Source organism: Mixophyes fleayi, chromosome 1 (assembly GCF_038048845.1).
Source record: "Mixophyes fleayi isolate aMixFle1 chromosome 1, aMixFle1.hap1, whole genome shotgun sequence".
Classification (NCBI taxonomy): domain Eukaryota; kingdom Metazoa; phylum Chordata; class Amphibia; order Anura; family Limnodynastidae; genus Mixophyes; species Mixophyes fleayi.
Genome location: NC_134402.1, coordinates 61,721,281 through 61,745,953, shown reverse-complemented (window position 1 = coordinate 61,745,953; position 24,673 = coordinate 61,721,281). Strand labels below are relative to the sequence as shown.

Genomic DNA, 24,673 nt, shown 5'->3' with positions numbered 1-24,673 from the left:
TATATATATATATATATATATATATATATATACATATATATATATATATATATATATATATATAAAAGCTATGCACGTAGTCAGGCCCGGCGCTTCCATTAGGCAACCTTAGGCAGGGCCCCACTGACTAGATTTTCTAATCTAATCAGCGGTTTGGGACAGAGGTACAGCGGCAGAGTGGCGCCTGCTGTGTTGAAGTGGCCGTCCTGTTCTTAAATCGATGCTCCCGGGCTGCCCTCCACAGTGACACAATCGCACTGTTCGGTGGCGCCTCCGTTCAGCATTGTACTGGCTCCGCCCCATGTTCTGACAGACAGTGTGAGTAAAGTTATTTCCCGATGCCCCCTCCCCTTCCAGCATGCACCGCTTTGCTCCACACCCCCTCCTCTGTGTTTCTAAAGCCGAGGAGCTTTTGGGCAGCCATTGGAGAAGACAGAAGAAGTTTGAAGAGCCCCCTGCATCTGCCGACCAGTCTTCTGGAGAGAAAACAGTACTATGTTATTTTTATTTTTTTAGTATTATTATTTTATTTTTTTTAAAAAAAGGGGTTCCCAAAGCCCAATGCAGGAAGTGGTGAGTTTAAAAAAATAAAAATAAAATAAAAATTACTTCATGGCAAGGATTCCTAGTACTATCAGTATGGATTTGTATTCCATGGGAAGGGGGTCTGCACCCTTCCCTCTCCCATTCCGCCTCTCTAAGCTTAAGTAGTGGCTGAATCTGCATGCATATGAATATGAGTACGGAAATACATAATTAATATACAAAAAAGGACGTCAAATTCTACATGAGGCCTAAGTTCTCAACTAGACTTTATACATATGTAGTATCGTTTTCTATTAGAGTCCTAATGTCACAATGTGATTCCAGCTCCAGTCTAATCAGCACAGGCAGGAGAATCGTGCACAAGACAATATGTGCAGGCTCCCTGAGTGCAAATCATCTGTATAGCACAAACTATGGGCTGTTTGTGGAAGAGTAATGTCTTATTTGGTGTTATTTGACTGATGAGTTGAATGAATGGCCTGTTGGAGCTGTAAAGTGATAAATGACTATTGTTTATCAGTGTACGGAAAACAAGTTCAATAGGTTTACAAAGTAGCCTAGAATGAGAGTTTTCTCTGTAATGTATCAAATGGATCATATGAAAGGAAAGTGATAAACATGGTTATGTCTATTTTCCAGGTGTAGTAGACTAAAAAACAGCACAATGGCATAAATAATTTATTTGATAAAGAGATGTGATTTATGAAGAGTAACCATCAACACTGAAGGGCTATGCACTCGTATATATGATTTTAGGAGGGATAATTGCTGCTCATCTTATGACTTTTCTCCTTTATTATATTCATTTTTCTTTTGTTCATGTAATCACTTGAGCTGTCAAGTGATTATGTGCAATTTGCAAGGTGACCATAGTCTTAACACTCTAGCCATCCAAGAAACCTACTGCACTGTACTCTATATGATATTCAAACACTATAATTAGTTTACGTCCATCATTTATAAAGGCAAGTTGCTTGTAATGATGTTTGTAACTTGATAAAAAGTATTTTAGGGTTGTTTACTAAAACACATACAAGTAACTTATTATATATATATATATATATATATATATATATATATATATATATATATATTATTTCTGCAAGATGTGTTATATAAGTTAAATTATCTATAAAGAAGAGCTGCTGCTTAGAGATTGCTACAGTATATAACAAAGTTCCTCACAGATTAATCTGCCCAAACTTTCTAACCTTGAGAATACCTCTCGTTGCCATGCCATCACACAGGACTGGTGCTGTGCAGTAACTGCACTCAGTTATTTTGTCTCTCTTCCCTTCTTCTAGCAGAGCTCACCTTAAGACCCCCAAGACAGATAAGAAGGTTGAAAGACTTTGGGACAAGTTCATATTATCACAGAGATAAACACACACACAGAGAGGTGAAACATCATCAAACACTCTCCTTACATCTCCGGTACTGTTAATACTATGTCCTTAAGCTGGATGTGACACATGTTATACAGAAGAATATTATTAGTGACATTAAACACAGTGTCATAGATTTGTGAAATTTCCTAAATTCTATATGTAGGGAGGAGGGGGGAATGTATAATTCAACACAGTAAAGTATTTGTCGCAATGTTAAGAATTATTCTATAGCTGAAACTGTTCCATGGAATTGAAAGGAAATGTGCAGGAAATACATTTTAGGAAAGATTGGTAAATACATGTAATTTTAAAAAATCCAGACTTGTTCAGGCCCCAAATCTGGTTCTGAATATTAATTTAACTTTTTTCTTTTCTATTTTGTGCTCTAGATAAGCTTTAATCTTTAATATGTAGTTGATCTGTATTTTCAGAAAAAAACGTAAGTGTCTGCCTTAGTAATTTGAACAATAATTTTTGACTTATGAGAGTACAGTGAGTTTTTTACACATGTAATAATAAAAAGGAGATTTAAATAATAATGGAAAGGCGTAACCAGATTCGGATGAGTTTCATACATGTGCTGTGGGTGAATTGGCCTAAATCTACCTTACATTTACCAATAGTTAATGCCAATAGGATTATCAGGCCAATCACAGTACATAGAATGTAAAGAAGTCCTCATTGATTCAACATACATGAATTATTTAGTATATAAATGTCATGTTCATATTGGCAGCAGATATACATTGCCATTAGCAGTGGTACTTGTTGTATACTTCATAAGGTTTGACAGTAAATGGTGTCACTGTGAACTCTGTGTTACCTTTTCAAGGCCAGGCACTTTATTTATTTTATTCATTACCATTCATAAAAGTGTCAAAATTGTCAACCAAAGAATTATAACATAAGCTGGTCCATTTATTTTAAAACCCACCAAAGGTCATTTACAAAGTGTAAAACTACTGAGGCTTAGTGCATCATCTTTGGTGACATTATGTACCTGTTCTGTATGAGTGACCATTTTCGGAGGCATTGCTTGCTTTGTGGAGCACAGTCTACCCCACCAACCCTCTAAAATGAACTTAAATTCTGCAGCAGTTTAAAGCTGGTTAAGATGGGTCTCACCCCTATAGTATTAATGGGATGTACTTAGATTCTTCCACATCACTCCTGTTTATCTAGGCACACTTTGGCTAATGTAATAAAAATTCTCTTATATTTGACTATTTCCAATGCCAATTTGGTTTTACATAAAATTGTATTATGGCATAGCAATGATTCATCTCATTAAAATATGTTCTCACCAATGGCATAACAATAAAGGGTGCAGGGAGTGAAGAGGCTGGAGGGCCAGGTTGCCCCCACTCCTGGGCCTTGAGGCTGCTTTCAAAAGAGCAGAGCGGATGCCTTTTCTGAGCAGTGTATGTGCATTGGGCACATGTGCCTGACCGTGCATGTACAGAAAATGACCCCATTCTGCTCTATTGACAGCAGTGGGGAAGGTGGCCATGAGGCAAGAATGGCTTCTCCAAATTTTGTTCTGGGGCTCAGCAATGCACAGTACCCCCTGGTGTTCCACGACTCCTTTCCCTGGCACACCTTTAGGCTGAATCCTGCACAAAGTGGTCTTCCAAATATAAATGTGGAGGAATGAGTGTAAATGTTCTTTCCTTGATATATAAACACAGACCCCTGAGTGTTCTAGTCATCCTATCTTATGAGGTTTTTGCTTAACAGGTAACAATTATAACATGATTTTTTATTTAAAGTTTTTTGCTCCAAATAAGTTTCATTTTACACATACATTATCTATGGTACAGTATATTTATCATATTGCATAGTTATTGCTTTGTGAATATTAAGAAAGGGTTGAATTTAGGATTATCTGCTGATGATTCATTTTTTTTTATAATGATCAGAATTTTCTTTCCACTTTTTTAATGACAAACATATTGCACTTTTTAGTTACAGCACTGAGGACAATGTTCCATTAGGCTGAATTAATGAATGTATTAGATTGCAAACTCTCTCATGAGCAGGGCTCTCCATTCTTTTGTTTTAATTTCGGCATTTCATTTGTCTACCTTGTATGTCCATGTTTTATGTATGATATGTTGTCTCTAGGGCTAAGTGCCGTTAAAATCAATGACAATACTAATGTTCAGCCAGTGCATATAAAAGAGGTTCAATTGCAAATTTTGCTAACTTTGTCCACTGGTCGAGCTAATTTTGCCAACTTTCCAGCGAATCACAATCAGGTGGAAGAACTGTAGGGCAATTCAGCTATGCTTTCACCATTTTATTTCCATTGCATAATTGGGCAACTCTTTCTCCTTTTTTTTACCCCAAAAACATCTGCCAACAAAACAAAACAGATTTTTTTAGATTTTAGTGGTAAGTTTGCTGAATTTCATTATTCTAGTATTACGGCTGACACAGTTCTCTCTTTATCTTTCAGCATGAAAGCATTTCTTGACCATGCACAAGCAAGTGCTTTTTTTGATTATGGTTTGGATCCAGCAGCGTTACAAATAAATAATTGTCAGTTTTCTTGTTTTTTTCTCGTGTTAATATTAATTCTTCTTTACTTATTTTCTTGCAATTTTCATAATACTTCTCATTCCTACATTCATTACATCATACTGTGTGCCCTGGCTGCTAACTCCACTGGGCTGAAAGCTCTCTCCCCACCCTCTGGTTTCACATACGCATTTATCCTCTTTTTTGGCTCTGATATACCCCCTGTCCAATGCTGAGAGCACTATGGCACCTTACAAATCCACAACAATAATAATGGCTGGTTTGTAATGTTCCCATAGAAATGTTATAATTATTATTATTAACTCATGGTGACTACTTCTTTAGAATTTGAATGTCAGAATTGTCATCAGACACAAAATTAATTCCCATATCTATCATCATCCAAAACATCTCCATCATTATCAGCAGCAGCAGCAAAACGGGCAACAACTCTAGACCTTCAAGGGATATACACGCTTTTATTGTCAGGCCTGGCATTTAACACCCAAAGGAGACAGTGATGCCTTTCCATATGTTGGACCAACATTGCCATTGCCATATTATCCATGTCTTGTCATGTTTTTGGCTTGCTTTGCAAAATGATGTATTACTCGCATTTCTTGGATTGAAGCTTTATTGGCACTTGTTGTAGGTGGTGAAGAACTGGCAGCCACCACACTAGCTGATACTGTGTTATTGGTTTCAATTCCTGTGTGATAAATTACAATTTCGCTCACAATATAATGTATAATTTATTTCTGGTGGGGAAGGGCTTGTGTGCTTGTTAGGATCAGTACATGGAAAAGACAAATTAGTTTGACACTTATCTTATTACTGATTGCTTGCTGAATGTGAACTGTATCTACTTTCGTGACTCTTTCCTCTTCATCATCAGCCTATAAGACAACTTCAAAATAACTGCAGAAGTAAAGACCTGCGCAATAGGATCCATCCATATTGGATTGGTCTGGACGCCTAAATTTGTCGTGCAAGCCCTGCCTGGTGTAAACATCTCTGGTGATCCCTATGTACAGAGAGACTACTCATTATACTCTCCAAAGCCTGTGCTACAGTGATAAAACCATGTAGCTGCGATGTGGGGGAAGTACAGTGAACTCTGTTTTGAGCCAGAAACAGGTGGGTGCATCAGACAATGCAGTTTAATGATGAAAAGAGATATCTGTCCACTCACGTAAAAGCATGTTTGTGTGTCGATTCAATTTCCATGTACTAAAGAAATTGACAGATATTAAGCCAAAGATATTCATTAAAAACACAGAAACACAGTACAACCAGGAGATAACTTGTAGGTTTGCACTTTGCCAAGGTTATGATACTCATTATCTCTTTGTTATACCGAGTATGCTTCAGAGACATTTTTCTTTACTCCATTTCATCACTACATTAACTTACTTTTCTTTATTACTTCCTTTTATTATTATTTTTGTCGCATAATGTAATTAGTTATGTTGGGTTGTCTGCACTACAATTTGGTTTATTGTATGGATCGAAGCTTCATCATTTGTTCCACTTATATAATTAATGACGCCAAGGACAACTACAGGAAATGAGTGTTTCGTAGAGGCCAGTGTGTTTAAAAAGTGGACCTCTTGGTATAATACTTCTTTGGGTGTCTATTTGGAAATTTGGAAATAAAATTTAAAAAAAGACAACACAGTGTCAAATTACTGAATTAATTTGTGCAATGTACAACAACCAAGTTCCATTACCAATGTAATATATATTGGACTAACAGAAATCTGTGCTGCCAATAGATATATAACAAAATAAAAATGTCAGAGTTTATATTATAAATAATTCACAGTATATAAGTCTGTAATGATAAGGGTAATTTGTAAGATGGAAAAAATAACTTATGGTAAACACAACTAGTTACTATCAAAGTGTTGACGAAAGTCGCTGGGATTTGCAAATGTAGTGCCTGATTCATTAAGGATCTTAAATGAAGAGGATTCTTATTTGAGTCTCCTGGTCAAAACCATGTTACATTGCAAGGGGTGTTCTGTTTTGCACATAAGTTAAATACTGCCTGTTTTTTCATGTAGCACACAAATACTTGATAGCTTATTTGTACACTGAAATTTAAAGTTGATATGTGTGTGCTACATGAAAAAACAGTCAGTATTTAACTTATGTGCAAAGCAGAACACTCATTTGCACCCCTTGCATTGTAACATGGTTTTGTCCAGGAGGCTGAAATAAGAATCCTCTTCATTTAAGAACCTTAATGAATCAGGCCCGTAGATCCCAAATTCTAACACGTTGTTGTGAAAAGAATTTCCGGGGCTTTATATATCTCTGGTTTTAACAGCAAACTTTTAATTGAATAGCATTATACAATAAACAAGAAAAACTAGTGCAACAACTTCATTCACGTGATTCATACAGCGACTTTCATAAAAGGACGCTTGGTCACCTGGGGAATTAAATGTATTTGTGGCCAAAGGTAAATGTCTTTTTATACTCTAATATGACTCAGTGCAATTCACTGCACAAGTTACATAACTGTTCTTGTGGGAAAAAAAGCCTAAAGCAAAGTTAAAAGAGAATGGATTTTCAAAAATATTTTATAACACAGCTTTGAAACACATCTTGAATAAAAGAAAGGTTGGAAAAAAAAAAATCATTATTTTTTTCAATGGGTTTACCCTAAAAAGCAATCTAAGTGTGCCAAGGGAATAAAGTATCAGCGCTTGTTTGTTTCTTTATGCTGATCTGTCCAGAGTAAAATACATATTTAAAGAGTATCTATCACCTCTGTGAAAGTCCTTCTTTGTTAGGTTCAGGCTATTCAAAGTCTTATGTAAAAATAAAAATACGCCTTCTTTCCTTAGTTCGGGACAGATAGAAAATGACCATATCTGCAAACCCGGTAGTCCCTCCCCACTGTTGCTCCATGCTAGGGCTTCTCACTGACATAGAATGCTGATGCTGAGCGACTGATTTGTAAGCTATCTGTAGGATAACTGAGGGCAGGAATTGTCTGGAGGGAATATAAGCAACCAGGTTGTAAAAGATGAAGAAAAAAATGAGCCTGGCACGTTTAGAGTTAATATTAAAGTTTTTTTTTTTGTTATGTTTTAACAGCCAATCATTAAGGATGCCTGGGATGTCCTGGACTGGAGAGGGCTTATAAGGATAGGATTAGTTTAGTTTTACTCACTTGCCACTGGAAAATTCCCAGTCTGCCCAGGCCCCAATTTCATTGGGTTAATTGCATTATTGTTTGCTCTGCATTTTTTTTCCTGATGGGTCTTGGTGGCGGAAAAGCCAATGCCAATCAGCAGCAATAATTGATGGCACATTTGGGTGTCGATTGGGCACTCTCCCTTAGTAGATAGGTTCATTTGTAAAATTCCCCCTTGAGGAGTTATGGGACACTGGCTTTCCAGGCGGGCAACAGCTATTGAGCCAAAACAGGGTACAGTCGGGGTCCACTGCCTAGAAGTGTCCGATTACAGATGGGTTTCCATAATTCTGGCTTTTGGAGTGGCTGACAGCTGATTGGTCCTGCTTTTCAATTGGCACCACTTTAATTTATTTTCAATAAAGTTTGAAACTTTTCATTCACCCAAACAAGTTTCCTGTATCTTTATTTATATGGTAAGATAACACTTGGTAAGGGTAAAAGTTAAAACGTAAATCAACTACTGGCGACTTATTGGTTTTCATGCAAAACAGCCTGATCTTAGCCACAACGAACTGGGATTTAACAAATGAGCCTCTGTCATAGAGTGAAAATTTAGATATTAAGTATTTGGATTTTTGGTAAAACAGGTCTAAACCTTTAACATTTTATATTAGAAACATGTTTGAATTTCAGAGGGTAATTTTAAATGTTATCAGAAATGAAAGCACTTAGAGCAATTGCATGGCCTGTTTTGCAGAGTATAATTCGTTTAAACCCAATCATTTACTCACTCAGGGGTATATTTACTAAACTGCGGGTTTGACAAAGTCGGGATGTTGCCTATAGCAACCAATCGAATTCTAGCTTTCATTTATTTAGTACTTTCTACAAAATGACAGCTAGAATCTGATTGGTTGCTATAGGCAACATCTCCACTTTTTGAAACCCACAGTTTAGTAAATCTAGCCCTCAGTGTGATTCATGCACATGTGCACAAGCTGCCATACTATTTGTAACCCTCAAGGACCAAGCATATAACTAGTAATAAAAGATTATATTAATAGTGGAACAAAAGTTCTAGATAGCTGTAAAACAAATGTATACAATTTCAACTTAAATGCGCTGTAAAAATATTTTATTAATAAATGTAGTATTCAAAATTTCAATTAAAAGCAATCTTTATACCAGTGTGAGAATTCCTTTTGAAGCCAGATCTAGTAATGCCTCTGGTATATGTCTAGACTTGCAATAAAACTGCTATAAATGTCATAACATACACAATATTAACTTGAATCAAAAGAGATGCAGTGAATGGGGGATGGGGGATGTTTTAGAGATATCACTGGAAATCTACAAAGGTTGATATTATTTGAATGAAGATAAAAAACCTGACCCAGTTAAAAATGATCAGAACATAATTCTTCTAAAATGACATTGGAATTTAGAAGAATATAGAAACTTTAATGTACTTACAACTCTCAATTTCGAGTGTGCAGTTTTGTTCATCTAAGGGATATCGACGTAGATCCATCATACAAGCAGCTGTGGTTGTAATCCTAAAAGAAATACATAACATGTAAAAAACAATCGTAGTGATTTGCAGCTGCATATGGAACACAATTCTTCTAGGGAAATAGTGAGATTAGGCCACAATAATACCATCCCCTTCGTTCTATTTCAATGGTGCATTGGTGAATGGTGAAATTAATGCGCCATGCATCTGGCGCTCCTTTGAACTATTGGCCTACATGAATGGTGTTCCATCTTTATCTGTGATATTTTATTTTACCTACATTATACAATTGTACATATCTAGATCACTCATGAACAGCTGCCAGTACTTTTCCTCAAGGATAATGTATCCCAGTTTATTATATGGAACGTTCATGTAAATGTAGTTGGAAAACATGACCTGGGGCCTGATTCATTAAGGATCTTAACTTAAGAAACTTCTTATTTCAGTCTCCTGGACAAAACCATGTTACAATGAAAGGGGTGGAAATTAGTATTCTGTTTTGCACATAAGTTAAATACTGACTGTTTTTTCATGTAGCACACAAATACTTGATAGCTTATTTGTACACTGAAATTTGATATTTGTCTGCTACATGAAAAAAGTCAGTATTTAACTTATGTGCAAAACAGAATACTAATTTGCATCCCTTGCATTGTAACATGGTTTTGTTCAGGAGACTGAAATAAGAAGGGGCCTGATTCATTAGTGATCTTATCTGCCGTTTTTTTGCTTATCTTAAGCAAATCCACTCTGTGCATGCTCAGAAAAGGGAGATAAGAAGCAAAATCCACTGCGTAAGTGAAGAATTTCTTAAGTTAAGATGAAAATACATCTTAACTTCACTCTTATCTCCCCGGTTCTTCTAAAAAATAAGCATCTTAACTTTGGCACAAGATAAGATCACTAATGAATCAGGCCCAAGTTTCTTAAGTTAAGATCCTTAATGAATCAGGCCCCTGTTAAAATAGGTTTCATGATGGGAGAAAGAAGCTTTGTAAACTTGAATGATTAAATCTAGTTTTCATGTTTAACAACCAAAACAAAACCTGTGTATTACTCTGTACTACTGTTTAGACTGATTACCTTTTATTTTTAATTCATGTCACTAGAGATTAGATATTCAGATAAACATAGACACCTAAACACAACCAGGTTCCTGGTGTGACTGTGCAAGTGTTGGTTGATGTCGTAAAGTGGACTTTTACTTAAAATTCTGACAATATATCATATGTGAATAAACACAGTGCTCCTATATACTGTATATCTATATATCTATATTAGAGACGAGCGGTTTGGATTCGGAGAAATCTGACAGATCTGAGATTTGGGGGTAAATTTATCAAGCTGCGGGTTTGAAAAAGTGGGGATGTTGCCTATAGCAACCAATCAGATTCTAGCTGTCATTTTGTAGATTGTACTCAATAAATGATAACTAGAATCTGAATGGTTGCTATAGGCAACATCCCCACCTTTTTCAAACCTGCAGCTTCATAAATTTGCCCCTTGGTGTTCCGAGTAAAACTGATGCATGACTCGGTTTCACGCGCCAATTTCTGATCTCAATACGAGGCAAAAATTAATTTAATGGAATATATCGATCCAAAAATCAAGAGAGTTTATATCTTCTACATAAATAGCCCTCCCTCGTTTTCTCATGTGCCATTTTAGAACAGAGAGTGTGTGGGGAAGTTGTTGGCTGCAGTGCTCTGCTCTGAAAAGAATGCTTAGAGTTAAACTACAGTGAAAAAAACGACAGAGAAAACAATAGAATAATTGTGATTATTGTAAAGAAGTTCTGTACGGATCAGTCAGCTATAATAGTTTACTGATCATTTTATTTTCATTTCAATCTGTTAGAGTTTAGACAGAGTAGTGGCTACTGGTTGCTATTAACGCATATATGTAGTACTAGTATATAGAGTGAGTTAGATATCATTCTGTACTAACTAGTATATTTAGTGGAGAACAACAGTGTGCTTTTGTTGTATGACTATTAGCGGTAGAACCCAAAAAACAATTAGATTTCTTTTAAAAGTTTTTCTAGTGAAAGTAATCTTGTGTGGGGTAGTGACATCTGTATTAAGTGGGTAGAAAAGTGGGAGTTTGTGTGAGTGTCAGCATTTGAACCTCTCAAAAAAACTACCAATAACAAAACAAAAAAAATTTGTAGCTAAGGATACATAAACAAATATAGGATATTTTGTGGTTGCTGAATTCAAAAATGAAAGTATTTTTTTTCGCATTGGCTCTAGTTCTTGAGATAATGGATACCCCTCAATTAATAGGGATCTTAGTCATAACATGTGGATATAGGAATCTACCAGAACATTCTAGATGGTTAGACACTAGAATATCCTAAGTGTTCACTCTGCAATCATTCTAGAATATTCCCCCTCTGTATATAAGTGATTGGTCACCCAATCAGAGCGGTTCGCATTGTCTATTGTATTTTTCTTGTTTCTTGGCCATGTAAAATATCTATAAACATGTAATTAGTGCAAATAAATCAAGTTGTATACTGAGTGGTTGTAGTGACAATTTGTATATACAGAATGTTTCAAGTAAGAATAAAGTCAATTGGTTGACAGGGAAAAAAAAATCATTCTCCAACCATTCCATATCAAGCAGGGAGTAATTAAACAATTTATTAAGGCCTTGGACAAAGATGGCGATTGCTTTAAATACATTTGTAGATCGCTTCCTTGAGTATGTAAGAATTAAGAGCTGGAATCTTTGATGGCCCTCAAATTCGTAAATTTATCGAAGATTCTAATTTCACAAGATTTATAAATGTTGTTGAAGTTTCTGCCTCGTGCAGTTATGTATCAGTTGTCAAGACCTTCTTGGGTAACCACAAAGCAGACAATTATAAAGAACTGGTGCAAAACATGCTCACAAACTTTAAAACTATGGATACTAATATGAGCATAAAAGTACACTTTCTCCATAGCCACTTACAAAGATTTCCTGATAATCTTGGTGATTATAGCAAGGAACAAGGGGAGATGTTTCATCAAGATATAAAGGTGATGGAGGATAGGTATCGAGGCACATGGGACAGACACATGACGGCTGACTTATAAAATAAATATAGTATAACAAACGGCGCTAATCTGTTGCCCATAGAAAATATATAAACAAATTTATACAACATCCAGAATACAATCTTAGAATGTCAGTTAGTCCATTCAATAAATTCTAATAAAGGTCACTCAAATATGTATCATCAGATCTTCAGATTATTCTCCGTGGACACTGGAATCGGATAACAGTATTTGGCCACTGGTGAAAATGTCCTCAAATATAAGAACAAACATGTATCAGAACAATACACCTTCCCACATATCAAGCACACCCTGTGTAAACCACAAAGCCACACTCCAAGTATCGGGAATTAGTGAGATCAAACCCTGTCCTTATGGCCCTAAGGTGACAGAAAAAAAAAACGTGCAGGGACAAAAAACGTGATGTGCACCGATAGAAATATTATAGCACCATATTGTGCACTTACACAAATAAATTTGAGATAACAGGGCATGGATGTCTTACTATATCACAACCGCATACTCCATGTAATGTTCTCATAAATTCAAATCGGAATCACCACCGGTACTTCACACATGAATCCTTCCTCTCATAAGTTCCCTCAATAGTACTCAGGTCCGAAGGAACAAGGGAAATATGAAGATAATATAGTGCTTTATCTTTAATTACAAATAAATTCAAAAAATACATTTTTGCATTTTTATGTTTTTTTATTAGTGAAGTGTTTATATAAAACAGACAGTTCAGACAGGTCAATAGTCGATCTTCTCACACAAGTAGGAGTGTATACCAGGGTGGAAAGAGAAAGCACATCTATATTAGAGCTTTGGTCTTACTTAATTGTTTTCTCGCATACATATTACACTATATGATCCCTTTCTCGTTTTGTGAGTTTGTTTTGTAGAATTGTGGAATTCACACAGAATTACAGACAAGAAGATTCGTCTCCCTGCATATAAAGAAGGCTCGTCTCTCTGTGCTGAAATATGAGTGCTTGATGCACGTATAATTTGCATTGTATTTATGTATATTGTATAGAGGTACAGTGGAACCCCTGCATACGTGCTCAGCTCCACATGTAGTGGAGCGCCATACTGATTTGTTTGCTTTTTATTGAAGAATGTATAACTGACACTGATGTAGATTTGGTTGCCAGAAACATCTGTCTTGACATGACAATGCAACTGAAAGTCTACATTCTGAGAAATTAAGAGAACAGAATTTGGCACTGACAAAGAATAGTTGAAGAGATCAAGATATGATGGTTGACGTTTTACGCTATGTGATGGGGTTAGAGAACCATATAGACTGGTTAATTAATTTTTGAATTGAAAGCTAGAAAGCAAATGCAACAATGGTAGAGATACAAAATCCTTGATTGAGAGTGGATACAAAAGCTCAACTACGGACAGCGGCATTAGTAAACATTTAAAAGATGATGAAAATGCACAATGTTAAATGGTGCAAGTCAAAATGGCATTGTCCACCCAATCACCCATGTGTTGAAAAGGACATGCACATTGTTTAATAAACCAAGCACTTCAGCGATAGGGACTGCCCCATTTGTGGCTGAAGTGCTTGGTTTGTTTGGGTCCCTACAAAAGCCAACATTTTGGTTGTTGTACTGGAGAAAAGATAAGAATGTTAACAAATGAATCATGGGCATTTGAATAACAGCGGTCATTGGTCATCTTCCTCATTGGTGATAAATGTCAATGTGATCATCACCCTCACCATCATCCTCATCAAAGAAGTCTACAACAATTACATATTCATTTTAAAAAAAGAAGGTACATCAAGTATACATCAAGAAGGTAGCTGTTAGGTAATATGTGTGACACACTGGAGAGCGTCAGCAGAAATAATTTGGTTAAAATTAGTGAACTTTTGTACAGTTTGAAGAGATCATTACAAAATGAGACTGTAAATGACTGTTAATGCTATAGATAGGAATATAGGAGCAAAAACAGCTCAAAATCCCATAATTTTACCTATTTTTTCAAATTTTATTTAAATTCAAATCCAAAACTGTTCATGATTTTGGGACAAAACCTGTAACAAAATCAAAACATGAAAACATTTTTCAACCAGAACTATATCCAAAACCAAGAGATGAAGTCTGCACACATCTTTAATATTTTTATATATATATATATATATATATATATATATATATACACACACACACATATATATATATATATATATATATATATATATATATATATATATATATATATATATATATACAAGTTAACCCGCGCATGATACTCATGCATTCTAGTCAAATCAAGCTACTTAAGGTGTTAAAAAGGTTCTTGTCATGCATTTGGGCCTAGCCCAGGCCTCCTCAGGGGAAGAGCGTTACTTCCCGACGCAAGCGCCCTTTTTTAACGTGGTTTTGTCCACATGTCACCACCTCATCATTTTTCTCCATCACCTCATCCTTCATCTTCATCGCCACATCCTTCATCAAGCTACTTAAGGTGTTAAAAACTCCCCACTGTCACCCCCGGCAACCACCAACCACTCCTAACTGTCACTTCTACTTCAAGAAATATATAGGTCAGTGTATAACTCTGCCCAGCAGGTGGCGCTGCAGCTTGTTGTTTTTTTTTCCACACACGCCACTAGACATTTATATAGTAGATATATATATATATATATATATATATATATATATACACACATGTATTAAAGATGTGTGCAGACTTCATCTCTTGCTTTTGGGTGTCGTTCTGGTTGAAAAATGTTTTCATGTTTTGATTTTATTACATATATATATATATGGTTAAGGTAGGATTGGGAACACTTAAGGCCGAATCACGCCTGTGACACTTGCAACAATTTTAAAGATAGCAACATTTCCAGCAAGAAAATATTGGACAAATTTGAAAAACCTGAGACTGTACCAGTATTTCATGGATGGTTGGCCTGCTTGTGTAACAAGTTATTGGTATTAACATTGCTGCTGCTTTCTTGCAGAAAATAAACATATAATAAAACTGTTTCTCGCCTATCTAATTGTGACCTGGAGATTCCAATTGACATTTATCAATTAAGTTTGAAATAGTAATAGTCTGGGCTCACTCATCGCCCTCCCTTCCCTATACACTACAAGAGAGGGAGGGAGTCGGGATTATTGTTAGTTTTTTAGCCTGTTGAAACAATGTGGCAGAGCTCTGTAAACCTGAACTAAGCTAATTATTTATATTTATCCATAACACAGCAGAAAAAAACTGAATGACAATGCTTCCAATTACTCTCAATAATCAATTGGTGCATAAATTGGTGTTTTATGTATTTGAAACGAAACAAATGGACATTTTATTAAATATTGATGACTTAGAAAGGGGCTTAGTATAGTGAAACTGACACCTACAGACCATCTGATGACTCTTCTAAGAAATCGTTTGTCTAGAACTTTAGACTGCAATGGGAGAACCCTAGATTTAATTAGCAATAAATAACTATATATATATTGTCATATTAGGAAAAAGGACACAGTACTGTAAATGACACATAGCGCTTTTATAGTGTTCACTATTCTCTGAGATATATTTTAGCCCAAATAATTTTCAGTATGGGCTGAAATATACCTTAAAAATAACATCGAAGGGATGATATCAGAACTCACCAATTATGAGTGATGTCTTCACAACTCGCTATTTTTACTGATATTATTTACAGGAGATTATACTTGTATTTTATTATATAGTATGTATTATTGTACATATATCTTTCTTTCTATCTATCTATCTATCTATCTATCTATCTATATGTATTTTTACATGTAAGATGAGACAATTCTAATTGTTTCATCTAATGAGATAATTAGACAACCTCTGTAGATCTAGCTGACTGTACTGTATGTAGCTAGCATAACTTCCCTCAATCGTTTCTTTAAAATACTAATACAATTTTAACATGGCATTAATATACCTGATGTAGTTTTGCAAATCTTCCTAATCATAGCCTTTCAGAAATGTCTTTTTCTTTTCACTGAAATGCAAAACAGGATTCTAAAACATTAACATAAAGAAGACACTTACAGTACACGTCCCTTGTGTCCTTCAACTTAAAATCCAGGAGGGTGTCTGGAAGGTTTGCACCATATGTTCAGAATAATTACATTATTTCAGTATTTTTAACCACAATCTTCCCTCCAGTGACAATACTGTACAGTTTCTTATACCACCGACTCACCCATTTACATTTCCATGTTCATAAATATGTTAAAACAAAAATATAACTGAAGGCCATACTTTTTTCAAGCAAAAATTAGTAAAAAGGTAGGCTTAAGAACTATTTCATATATATATATATATATATATATATATATATATATATATATATATAAATACAAATATATCTATTTTATAAGTCTAGAATTTGTGCTATTTTTTTTTAAATTAAATTTGTATATATTAGTGTAATAAATAAAACTGCAACGTCATCAATTAATAGGTATTCGTCCTTGTTCAACATTTAGGTCAACCTCCTGTGGAGGATATTAGAGCCTGCAATGTTTCTGAATGAAACTCTATTACATTTGAGATGGAACAATATTTAATAATACCTACTTGCAAAATTGCTATGCTGGGTCAGGTTATTAGGGAGAGACAATGAACATCAAGTTTGAGGTCTTGCCACATATTTTTGATGAGATTAACATAAGGACTGAGCCAAGGGAAGGATATCTTTTTTTTCCAATTTAAGCAATTGCAGTGCTGTTCTACTGAAATACAAACTTACTTCCCAGTTTGAGTCTTTCAGAGTGTAGACGTGTACCATCTGTCCAAGATGTGTCTGTAATGTGCGCCAGTTATCTTAGCATTCGTCTTGACAAGATTGCCAGTCTATACTGCTGAAAAACTTCCCCATGAGATTATGCTACCACCACCATACTTCATGGTAGGGATGGTGTTACCTATACAGAGTTTAAATAACACCATACATACCTCTTAGCATTAAGACAAAAAAATGTTAGACTTTAGTCTTGTCACACCTCAAGACTTTGTGGGTATATTTGCTAAACTGCGGGTTTGAAAAAGTGGAGATGTTGCCTATATCAACCAATCAGATTCTAGTTATCACTTATTTAGTACATTCTACAAAATGACAGCTAGAATCTGATTGGTTGCTATAGGCAACATCTAGACTTTTTCAAACCCACAGTTTCGTAAATATACCCCTTTGTGTCACATATTGCATGATTTTCTAGATGACATTTTTCAGCCATTACTTTTTCTTCTTTAACTACCCCCATAAAGGCCCTTTTGTGGAAAGCCTTGAAGATTTTTATTTGTGTATGTTATTTCTAATACAGACATCACTTTAATAAGTTTAAGGAAGCAGACTGAGCAAGACGGTGTGGTTTTAATATCAAATTTATTTCTGTATAATGTACTGTTTTGAGCTCAGCAGAACATCTAATGCATTTGTAACAGTCATGTAACCAGATTTTTGCCTATATATTGTCTCTATATTCATACCATTTCTCTATATTCATTCTGGGTCATTCCACATCAAATTAACACAGGGTTTCAAACTGACAGTTTCAGATTGTAATGAAAATTGGTATAATAAATGCTGCCATGGGTGTTAAGAAAACCCCCAAATCTTAGGCGGATATGTGCACTGGTTTTGAAGTTATACGCCTTTAAAGTTGCACTTTTTAACAAAAAACTTGCTTTTAACGTTTTTTTTTAATTTGCGTTTGTAGCTCACCTTATTGAGCGAGAGAGTTGGACAATGTCTCATTTTAAAAATCTGGGCTTTCATATGATCTATAATTCTGCATCATGTTTCAATAAAAATAAAAATTGTAACATTTTCAAAAGCAAAATTTAGATTTTCTCAAAAAGCCATATTTTTAAATGTTTGAAAAACATCTCAAAAATTGTTCATACTGTTGTTAATAAATCCCCAAAATTTTATTATACCAGATTTAATTGAAATTAGAAAATGTAAAGTAGAATTGTTTTCTAAAATTGTTTTGATTTGATGTGGAATGACCCTTCTCTTTCATCTTCATTGTATTTTTTTGCAAAGTCTCTACTTTGCTGTAGACCTAACAGAGTGAGTGATATTTATAGTTAAAACAAGGACTGGAAATAGGTGATCCACTAATTTCTTACATAAAACAAATGAACAAATTGTGTGACTTTTGAGGAAATTAATAAACTGTGCAAAGTCGAGCTTGCAATTACACAGGATATGAATACATTTTCAATTTAATAACTTCTGTTTTTTATTTTTAGCAATTCATGAAAATCTTTTTTTTGTTTAGATGTGGTACTCAACACTGTATGGACCAGTGCCAAAAAATCCTACTTCAATCAATTTCAAATTAATAACTTGCTGTAACAAATGCTTATATAACCTTTCTATACTCAGAGACATAGAACTTTTCTGTGATTTATAACATTTTTATAATTTACAGCAGCTAGCACATTATCCTATATCCTATCTATACTTACAGAACTAATATTTTATATATGGCCAGAGGTTTGACTGAAAAGGGCAGTACTTTCATCAATGTTGCAGCTGTATGAGGAAAGGTTGGAGTAACTAAAGATGAGGATTGGGGGGCGTGGCTTGGCTTGGAATGGAATAGGACGTATGGCTCCTACTCTCCCATACTATCCTGATTGCACATTCTTTATCCCATAGTTTGCAGCCCGGATTTCGCTGGCAGAGTCACCCAATATACTCCTGCTGCTTGCGGCTACCCGTTTGACCGACTTTGGGAGCCCGAACTAAAATTTGCAACTTGATAGCCCGCTGGCTGTGAGGTCCTGCAACAACAGGCGCCGCCATTACATCACTTTGACTGGAGGAGAAGCATAGCGGCGGGCGACTGGCAGAGTTGGGAAAGTGGTGGAGATCGCTTCAGAAATAGCAGGACATCTTATAATCTGTTTTATGTGGCCTTGATATCTGGGTAGAGAAGAATGAGCAAGTCAAGTCATGCTGTTGTGGTAGTGGCCAAGCTGGAAAAATATGCCAAGCAGCCCACACAAGTGCAGGGCTCTCAGGCAACCTCCTCTTCATCTGCGATGCCTCAGCCCTCCCCACCATTATCGAGTATGGATGTGCCAACACATAGCAAGTCCTATTGCCCATTAAATCCTCTGAGAAGGGAGTTATGGACAAGATTGGAGAGGTGCAGGCCGACCTCTCGCTAATACATCATGACTTAAAGAAGATGTGGGAGAGAGTAGGGGAGGTGGAACATAGACTTTTCAATCTCGAAGACTCCACGGCCCCCCTCTGAGGTGACATGACAGGTCTGGCTCCTCAGATTGGTCAGTGCCGAGCCAAGATGATGGATATGGAGGGCAGGATCTGACACAATAACTTTTGCGATTTGTGGGGCTGAATCCTTCCTTGATGTTTGGCTGACAAAAGATTTAAGCAGGGAAGCATTCTCCCCACAATTTGCTGTGGAAAGGGCTCATCGACTGCCTCGCCCAGCAGCTTTTTTGCCAGGCTACTTCACTTTAGACAGAGATGCGGTTCTTCTGATGACCAGACAACAAGGCCCTCTGCGGTTTGGGAACCAAACTATCATGGTGTTTCCGGACTTCGCATTGAGGTTCAAAGGGCCTGGTTACAGATTACTTCGACAAAGTAAAAGCTGGTGGCACTACAGCTTCCTTATACTATGATTTTTCCTTCCAGGCTGCGCGTCACAGCAATATGTCCGCTCCCACTTCTTTGCTACCCCACAGGAAGCGGATAACTGACTGGAGGTATCCGCCTGCTAGGCGCAGAGATCCTCGACATGCTTAAGGGCACAGCAGATGAGGGGTTCCTTGCTCTCTACCACCCGATGGAAGCAGCGAACTGGCTTGAGATATGGACAACTGCCAGGCAACAAGACAATGGAACTATAGTTGTTAAGGGTTCTGCAAACTTGGGCTGACTACATATTTTGCTACTGTGTGTGGGAATAATTTCTCTAGAAGATTTAGGCCCTGTCTATTCTTAGATAGTAGGGGTCTGAGAATTCTCCTGCAGGGAAAAGTTTAGGGATTAATTGTTGGGATGTTTAGATTTTTAGGGGAATCCAGGTATACCGTAGTTAGAATGGATGTACGGGGAGGGATGGGTAAAGTTTTTGAGTTAGCTGTAGGTCGCTGTATCATGTGTTTACATGTGCTTAACAATGTTGAAGTGTCTTTTTCTACACACTTCAGAATAATATGTTACTGCTGTAATGTATTGGGAGTTGCACAGGGCTGTTTGAAAATGAAGAGCCGCTGTCCTGACTCTCCAAGGATGAGGTTTCATCCTATGCCTCATCCGGATAATAGACTACAATGGCCAATGTAACTGTGAGTAAGCCTGCCCATGTGGGACTCTGTCTGCTTGCCTTGAATGTTAGAGGGCTAAATGATAAAATCAAGTGCTTATTGGTGCTATGTCAGATATGGAAGGCCAGTCCTGATGTGGTGTGTCTCTTGGGAACCCCCTCTTACTGGAAGCAAGGGGTTTTCCCTCAAAAAGCCTTGGGTGGGCTGGACTTACAATGCCACCAATTCTATCTACTCCAGAGGTGTTTCAATGCTAAATATAAAACAGCTTAACTTTGTGCTGGACCAGGGGGCAGATATGTCTTTCCCAGGGCTTCTTTTAATTACACCCTATTGACTGTTCTAGCTTTTACATCCCTCCCATACAGTAGTGACATCATGTGTAGGGGGCTGCATTTGTTGCCACGGCTCTGGACACACTGGTGCTGTGTCTGGGGGACTTCAATAATGTAATAGATGTTTCCAAAGATAGATGGTGCGAGGACCTTTGGTTGACACCCCATAGGCCTACTACTTTTCGATAAACTATTGAAGATATGGAGCTGGTGAATGTTTGGAGATTTAGAAATCCAGAGGTTAGACACTTTTCTTGTGACTCTCATACACACCACTCCCTGTCGAGTATAGATATGGTCCTTGCCTCACAAACTCTGGTCCCCTTGGTCACCGGGGTGAAGTACCTCCCTAGGGGCATATCCGACCACTCTCCTATCCTGGCTCTCTTTGACTTTAAGGCCAAGCAGGATCTATAGACAAACATAATGTTAAACAATAAACTGGGGCCAAAATTGCGGGAGTGTTTTCAGCACTCCCTGGTATACCTACCATTACAGGTTTTCCAAAATATTAATAAACATCTTATTCCACTGGTTTGGAGTGGCAAGAGAGCGAGGGTGCGCTATAACAATTTGTGTAGAACAAAAAAGTCAGGAGGACTGGCCCTGCCAAATCTTAGAATTTACTACCTGGCCTACCGGTTGACACATTTGGTCTCCCAATTGGGGCGCCACACAGGACACCACTCTCAGGCACTTCTTGGGTGAGAAGACAGACCACTCCCTTGGTGCTTTGCAGGTAATGCTATCTAGGCACAGACCTAGTGAGGTAGCCCCAATAATACGGCAGGTTTCACTTATTTGCGCAGTTTCACATGCTCTCCTGGGAGGTGAAGGGCTGGATCCGGACAGTCCCTTGTGATCTAATGATAGTTTCAGAGAGCTGGTAGGGTTGGAGGGATCAGTGCTGTGGAGAAGGGCTGGAGTTCATACCATTGGCCAAATATATAAAGACATTCACTTAAGAACATATGAACTACTGAGAACGGATTTCCGGTTACACAACACCAGGTTCTTCCGGTACCTGCAACTGAGACACGCCCTAAGTACCCAGTTTCCTAGGGGTGTACCTCAGATTCTCTAGTTAAAAATGTAGAATGGCCTGTGAGGTCTCATAAAGTCTATATCCGTGTTATATGCCTTAATCTAACTCAGGTGTCTCCAGGAGGATTGGATTTACTTACTATAAAATGGGAAGTCGATCTGGGAGGTACTAGACATGCCACCTTTTGTCTTAGGTTTCAGTAGATCCACTCTTACATGCTACATAGAGTGTACTTAACCCCATCAAGGCTGTACGGGATGGGCCTGCAAGCTTCTTCGGAGTTCCCCAAGTGCGGTGACCCTGAGGGCACTTTTTGGCATCTATTATGGACATGCCCAGTTGTTCAGTCCTTTGGAGGTGGAATATGGGATCGTATCTCCTCCACGCTCCCTTTGGCCCCGCTGCTGTGTTCCAAGATTTGTCTGTTTGGTACTACATTAGAAGAGGACTTGGGCAAACCACTTTTCAAATACATATTTACCCTGGCCTCCCTGGCTAAGGGTATTCTTGCAAGGGGTTGGATGGCGACTGAGCCACCTAGTGTGCTGCATTGGAACACTCTGGTCATGAAGGTTTGGAGGCATGAGCGGTTCATGTATGAAAGCAGGAAGGTCATACATAAATACCATAAGGTATGGCACCATTGGTATGAATCAGGATTTGTTATTCACCCTCATCAAGATGATGTGGTGGGCTTTGGGAGTTACGGCAGTAGTAGCTAGCCAACAGCCCTGCACAGCCTCATTAGCTTCAATTAGGTTTCATTTGAAGTGCAATTTCACTCATTCTATATGGTTATGTGAATTATGCTATTTACTTCGTATATGCATTACTGATTAAAAATGTCTTGATTATCTCTTCATCTTAACGTTTCACATGATATCACTGTACAATGTTTGTAGCCACATAGTTTAGAAAAAGGGGATAGTTAGATAGGATGTTCAATTTTGTATTCGTGAATTGTAACCCAAAATTCAATAAAAATACATATAAAACGGCCCCTAAATGCACCTTTTACACCTCTTCAATGTTGCTTAAATAATCATGCCCAGCACAAGTAAATCTCAAATTTTTTCATATGGATGCATAACTAGGTGCATTCATCCAACTAGCCCTCATTCAGAAGATGCAAATATTTTGGCCTGCAAATGACGTACTTCCCTGCAAAAAAGGACATATTCACACAAATATAGCCTCCAATGCAAAAGCATATACACATTTTGCACTTTCATAAATTACGTTTGCACTGGTTGGGACCTATACCATGGGTAAACGTGTATGATGGATCTTATAATCCTTAAAAGAAACAGTTGTTTGTTTTTTTTTACCAACTATTACTAATTGTTAACTATTATTATTCTTACAAGTCACAAATTTCATATACATTTTATTTATTATTATACTAATAAATATAATTAAGTAATTAAAAGAAAGCACATTAAATTACAAACTAAACCACAAGTTGCAACACTAATTGCCAGAAAAAACTTGCTCCTGTCTTAATTTACAGTATACAAGTAATCATTTTCTCATATACACAATGAAATGCTCGGAACGTTTATCATTCGTCTGGTGTTGGCCCTGAGGATCCAGCCTTTTTATGAACAAGTAAAAGTGACTAGTACAAAAAGCTGCAGGCTATAAAGGAAGGCAGCGCTTTCAAGTGGAGACTGCAGGAAAACAACGCTGAAAAGGTTACCAGGGGTTGTGTGATGCAGATGCTTTGAAAGAAAAGGAGAGAAAAGCAAACTTACATCTTATATAACATCCATAATCTCTACTCTAATAGAATTCAGGAGGTTTGTGTTTTAAAGTCATCATTTATAACTTTAAATATATGGATATTTTGACAAAATCTTCTATATATCTAAAAGAAGTTTGTTTGTTGGTGAATATCTTCCACAGCTCTCAACATAAAACTGCCAAATCTTATATAGTTATTTAGTATCGAAAAAGTAACCTATTAGACTACATAGCAACAATGCCACAATGCAACAGAGCGACAAATATTGAAAACATAATTTTTGGGTTGTAAACAATTGTTTGACTGCTGGAAGGAAACATCGCCACAACACGACATAATGACAACAGACAAAGCAACAAATCTTATGTTCTAATTAGCATATTTGGTCTATTTACAAAATAATTTGCTAATATGTAAACACTGCTACATATTACAAGTTGGTTGCCACACAACGCCGAGTGACCCTGCTAGTATATATTCTTGAAAATAACCTTTAACCAGATGGATGGGGGGTTTCAGCTATTTATACTACGGTAGAGGGTCGCAAATTATTTTTTTAAATAAGTTTTCCTCCCCCCCACTGTTTACCAAGCAGCGGGTTCTAGGGTGAACACAATTGGTATGCTAATCCTGTACATGGGATGCGCTCTGCCTAGCCTAACTGTTACTCCTGGTGCTCTAAGTTGCACGGAGGGAGGTAGTATGCAGGAGATGGATAGTACTTTTGATACATAAGTCTGGCCAGGACATCTTTCTTATGATAATCACTTTTGAGTTGTTGCCAGGCAAAGCTGTTCCTCTCCAACGCTATAATAGGTTATGTGCCGAGGGCAAGGTTTTGCTGGAAAGGCATATTGGGCAGCCAATCAATACCCTCGCTAGGGGAGAAGATTCATTTATTTTTAATAGCAAGTACCGTGCTTTATTATAAATAACAAAGAACTGGTAACAAGAACTCTTTAAATCCAACACTTAACACTTAACTGGTTGATTACAATTTTAAAAGAATTAAACGGCAAGCCTGTTAAGATGCAAAAGTTTCCTCAGGGTGCTCTGGTTTCC

At 36.9% G+C, this 24,673-nt stretch overlaps 1 protein-coding gene across 1 annotated transcript in view; it reads right to left on the bottom strand.

The window, feature by feature from the left end:
* GABRB1 (gamma-aminobutyric acid type A receptor subunit beta1) overlaps positions 1-24,673 on the bottom strand; it is a 364,190-nt gene that overhangs the window by 92,245 nt on the left and 247,272 nt on the right. Inside the window, exon 5 of the mRNA XM_075195245.1 lies at positions 9,079-9,161. Coding sequence (XP_075051346.1) covers positions 9,079-9,161 — 83 coding nt within the window. The remainder of the gene's footprint in view (positions 1-9,078; positions 9,162-24,673) is intronic.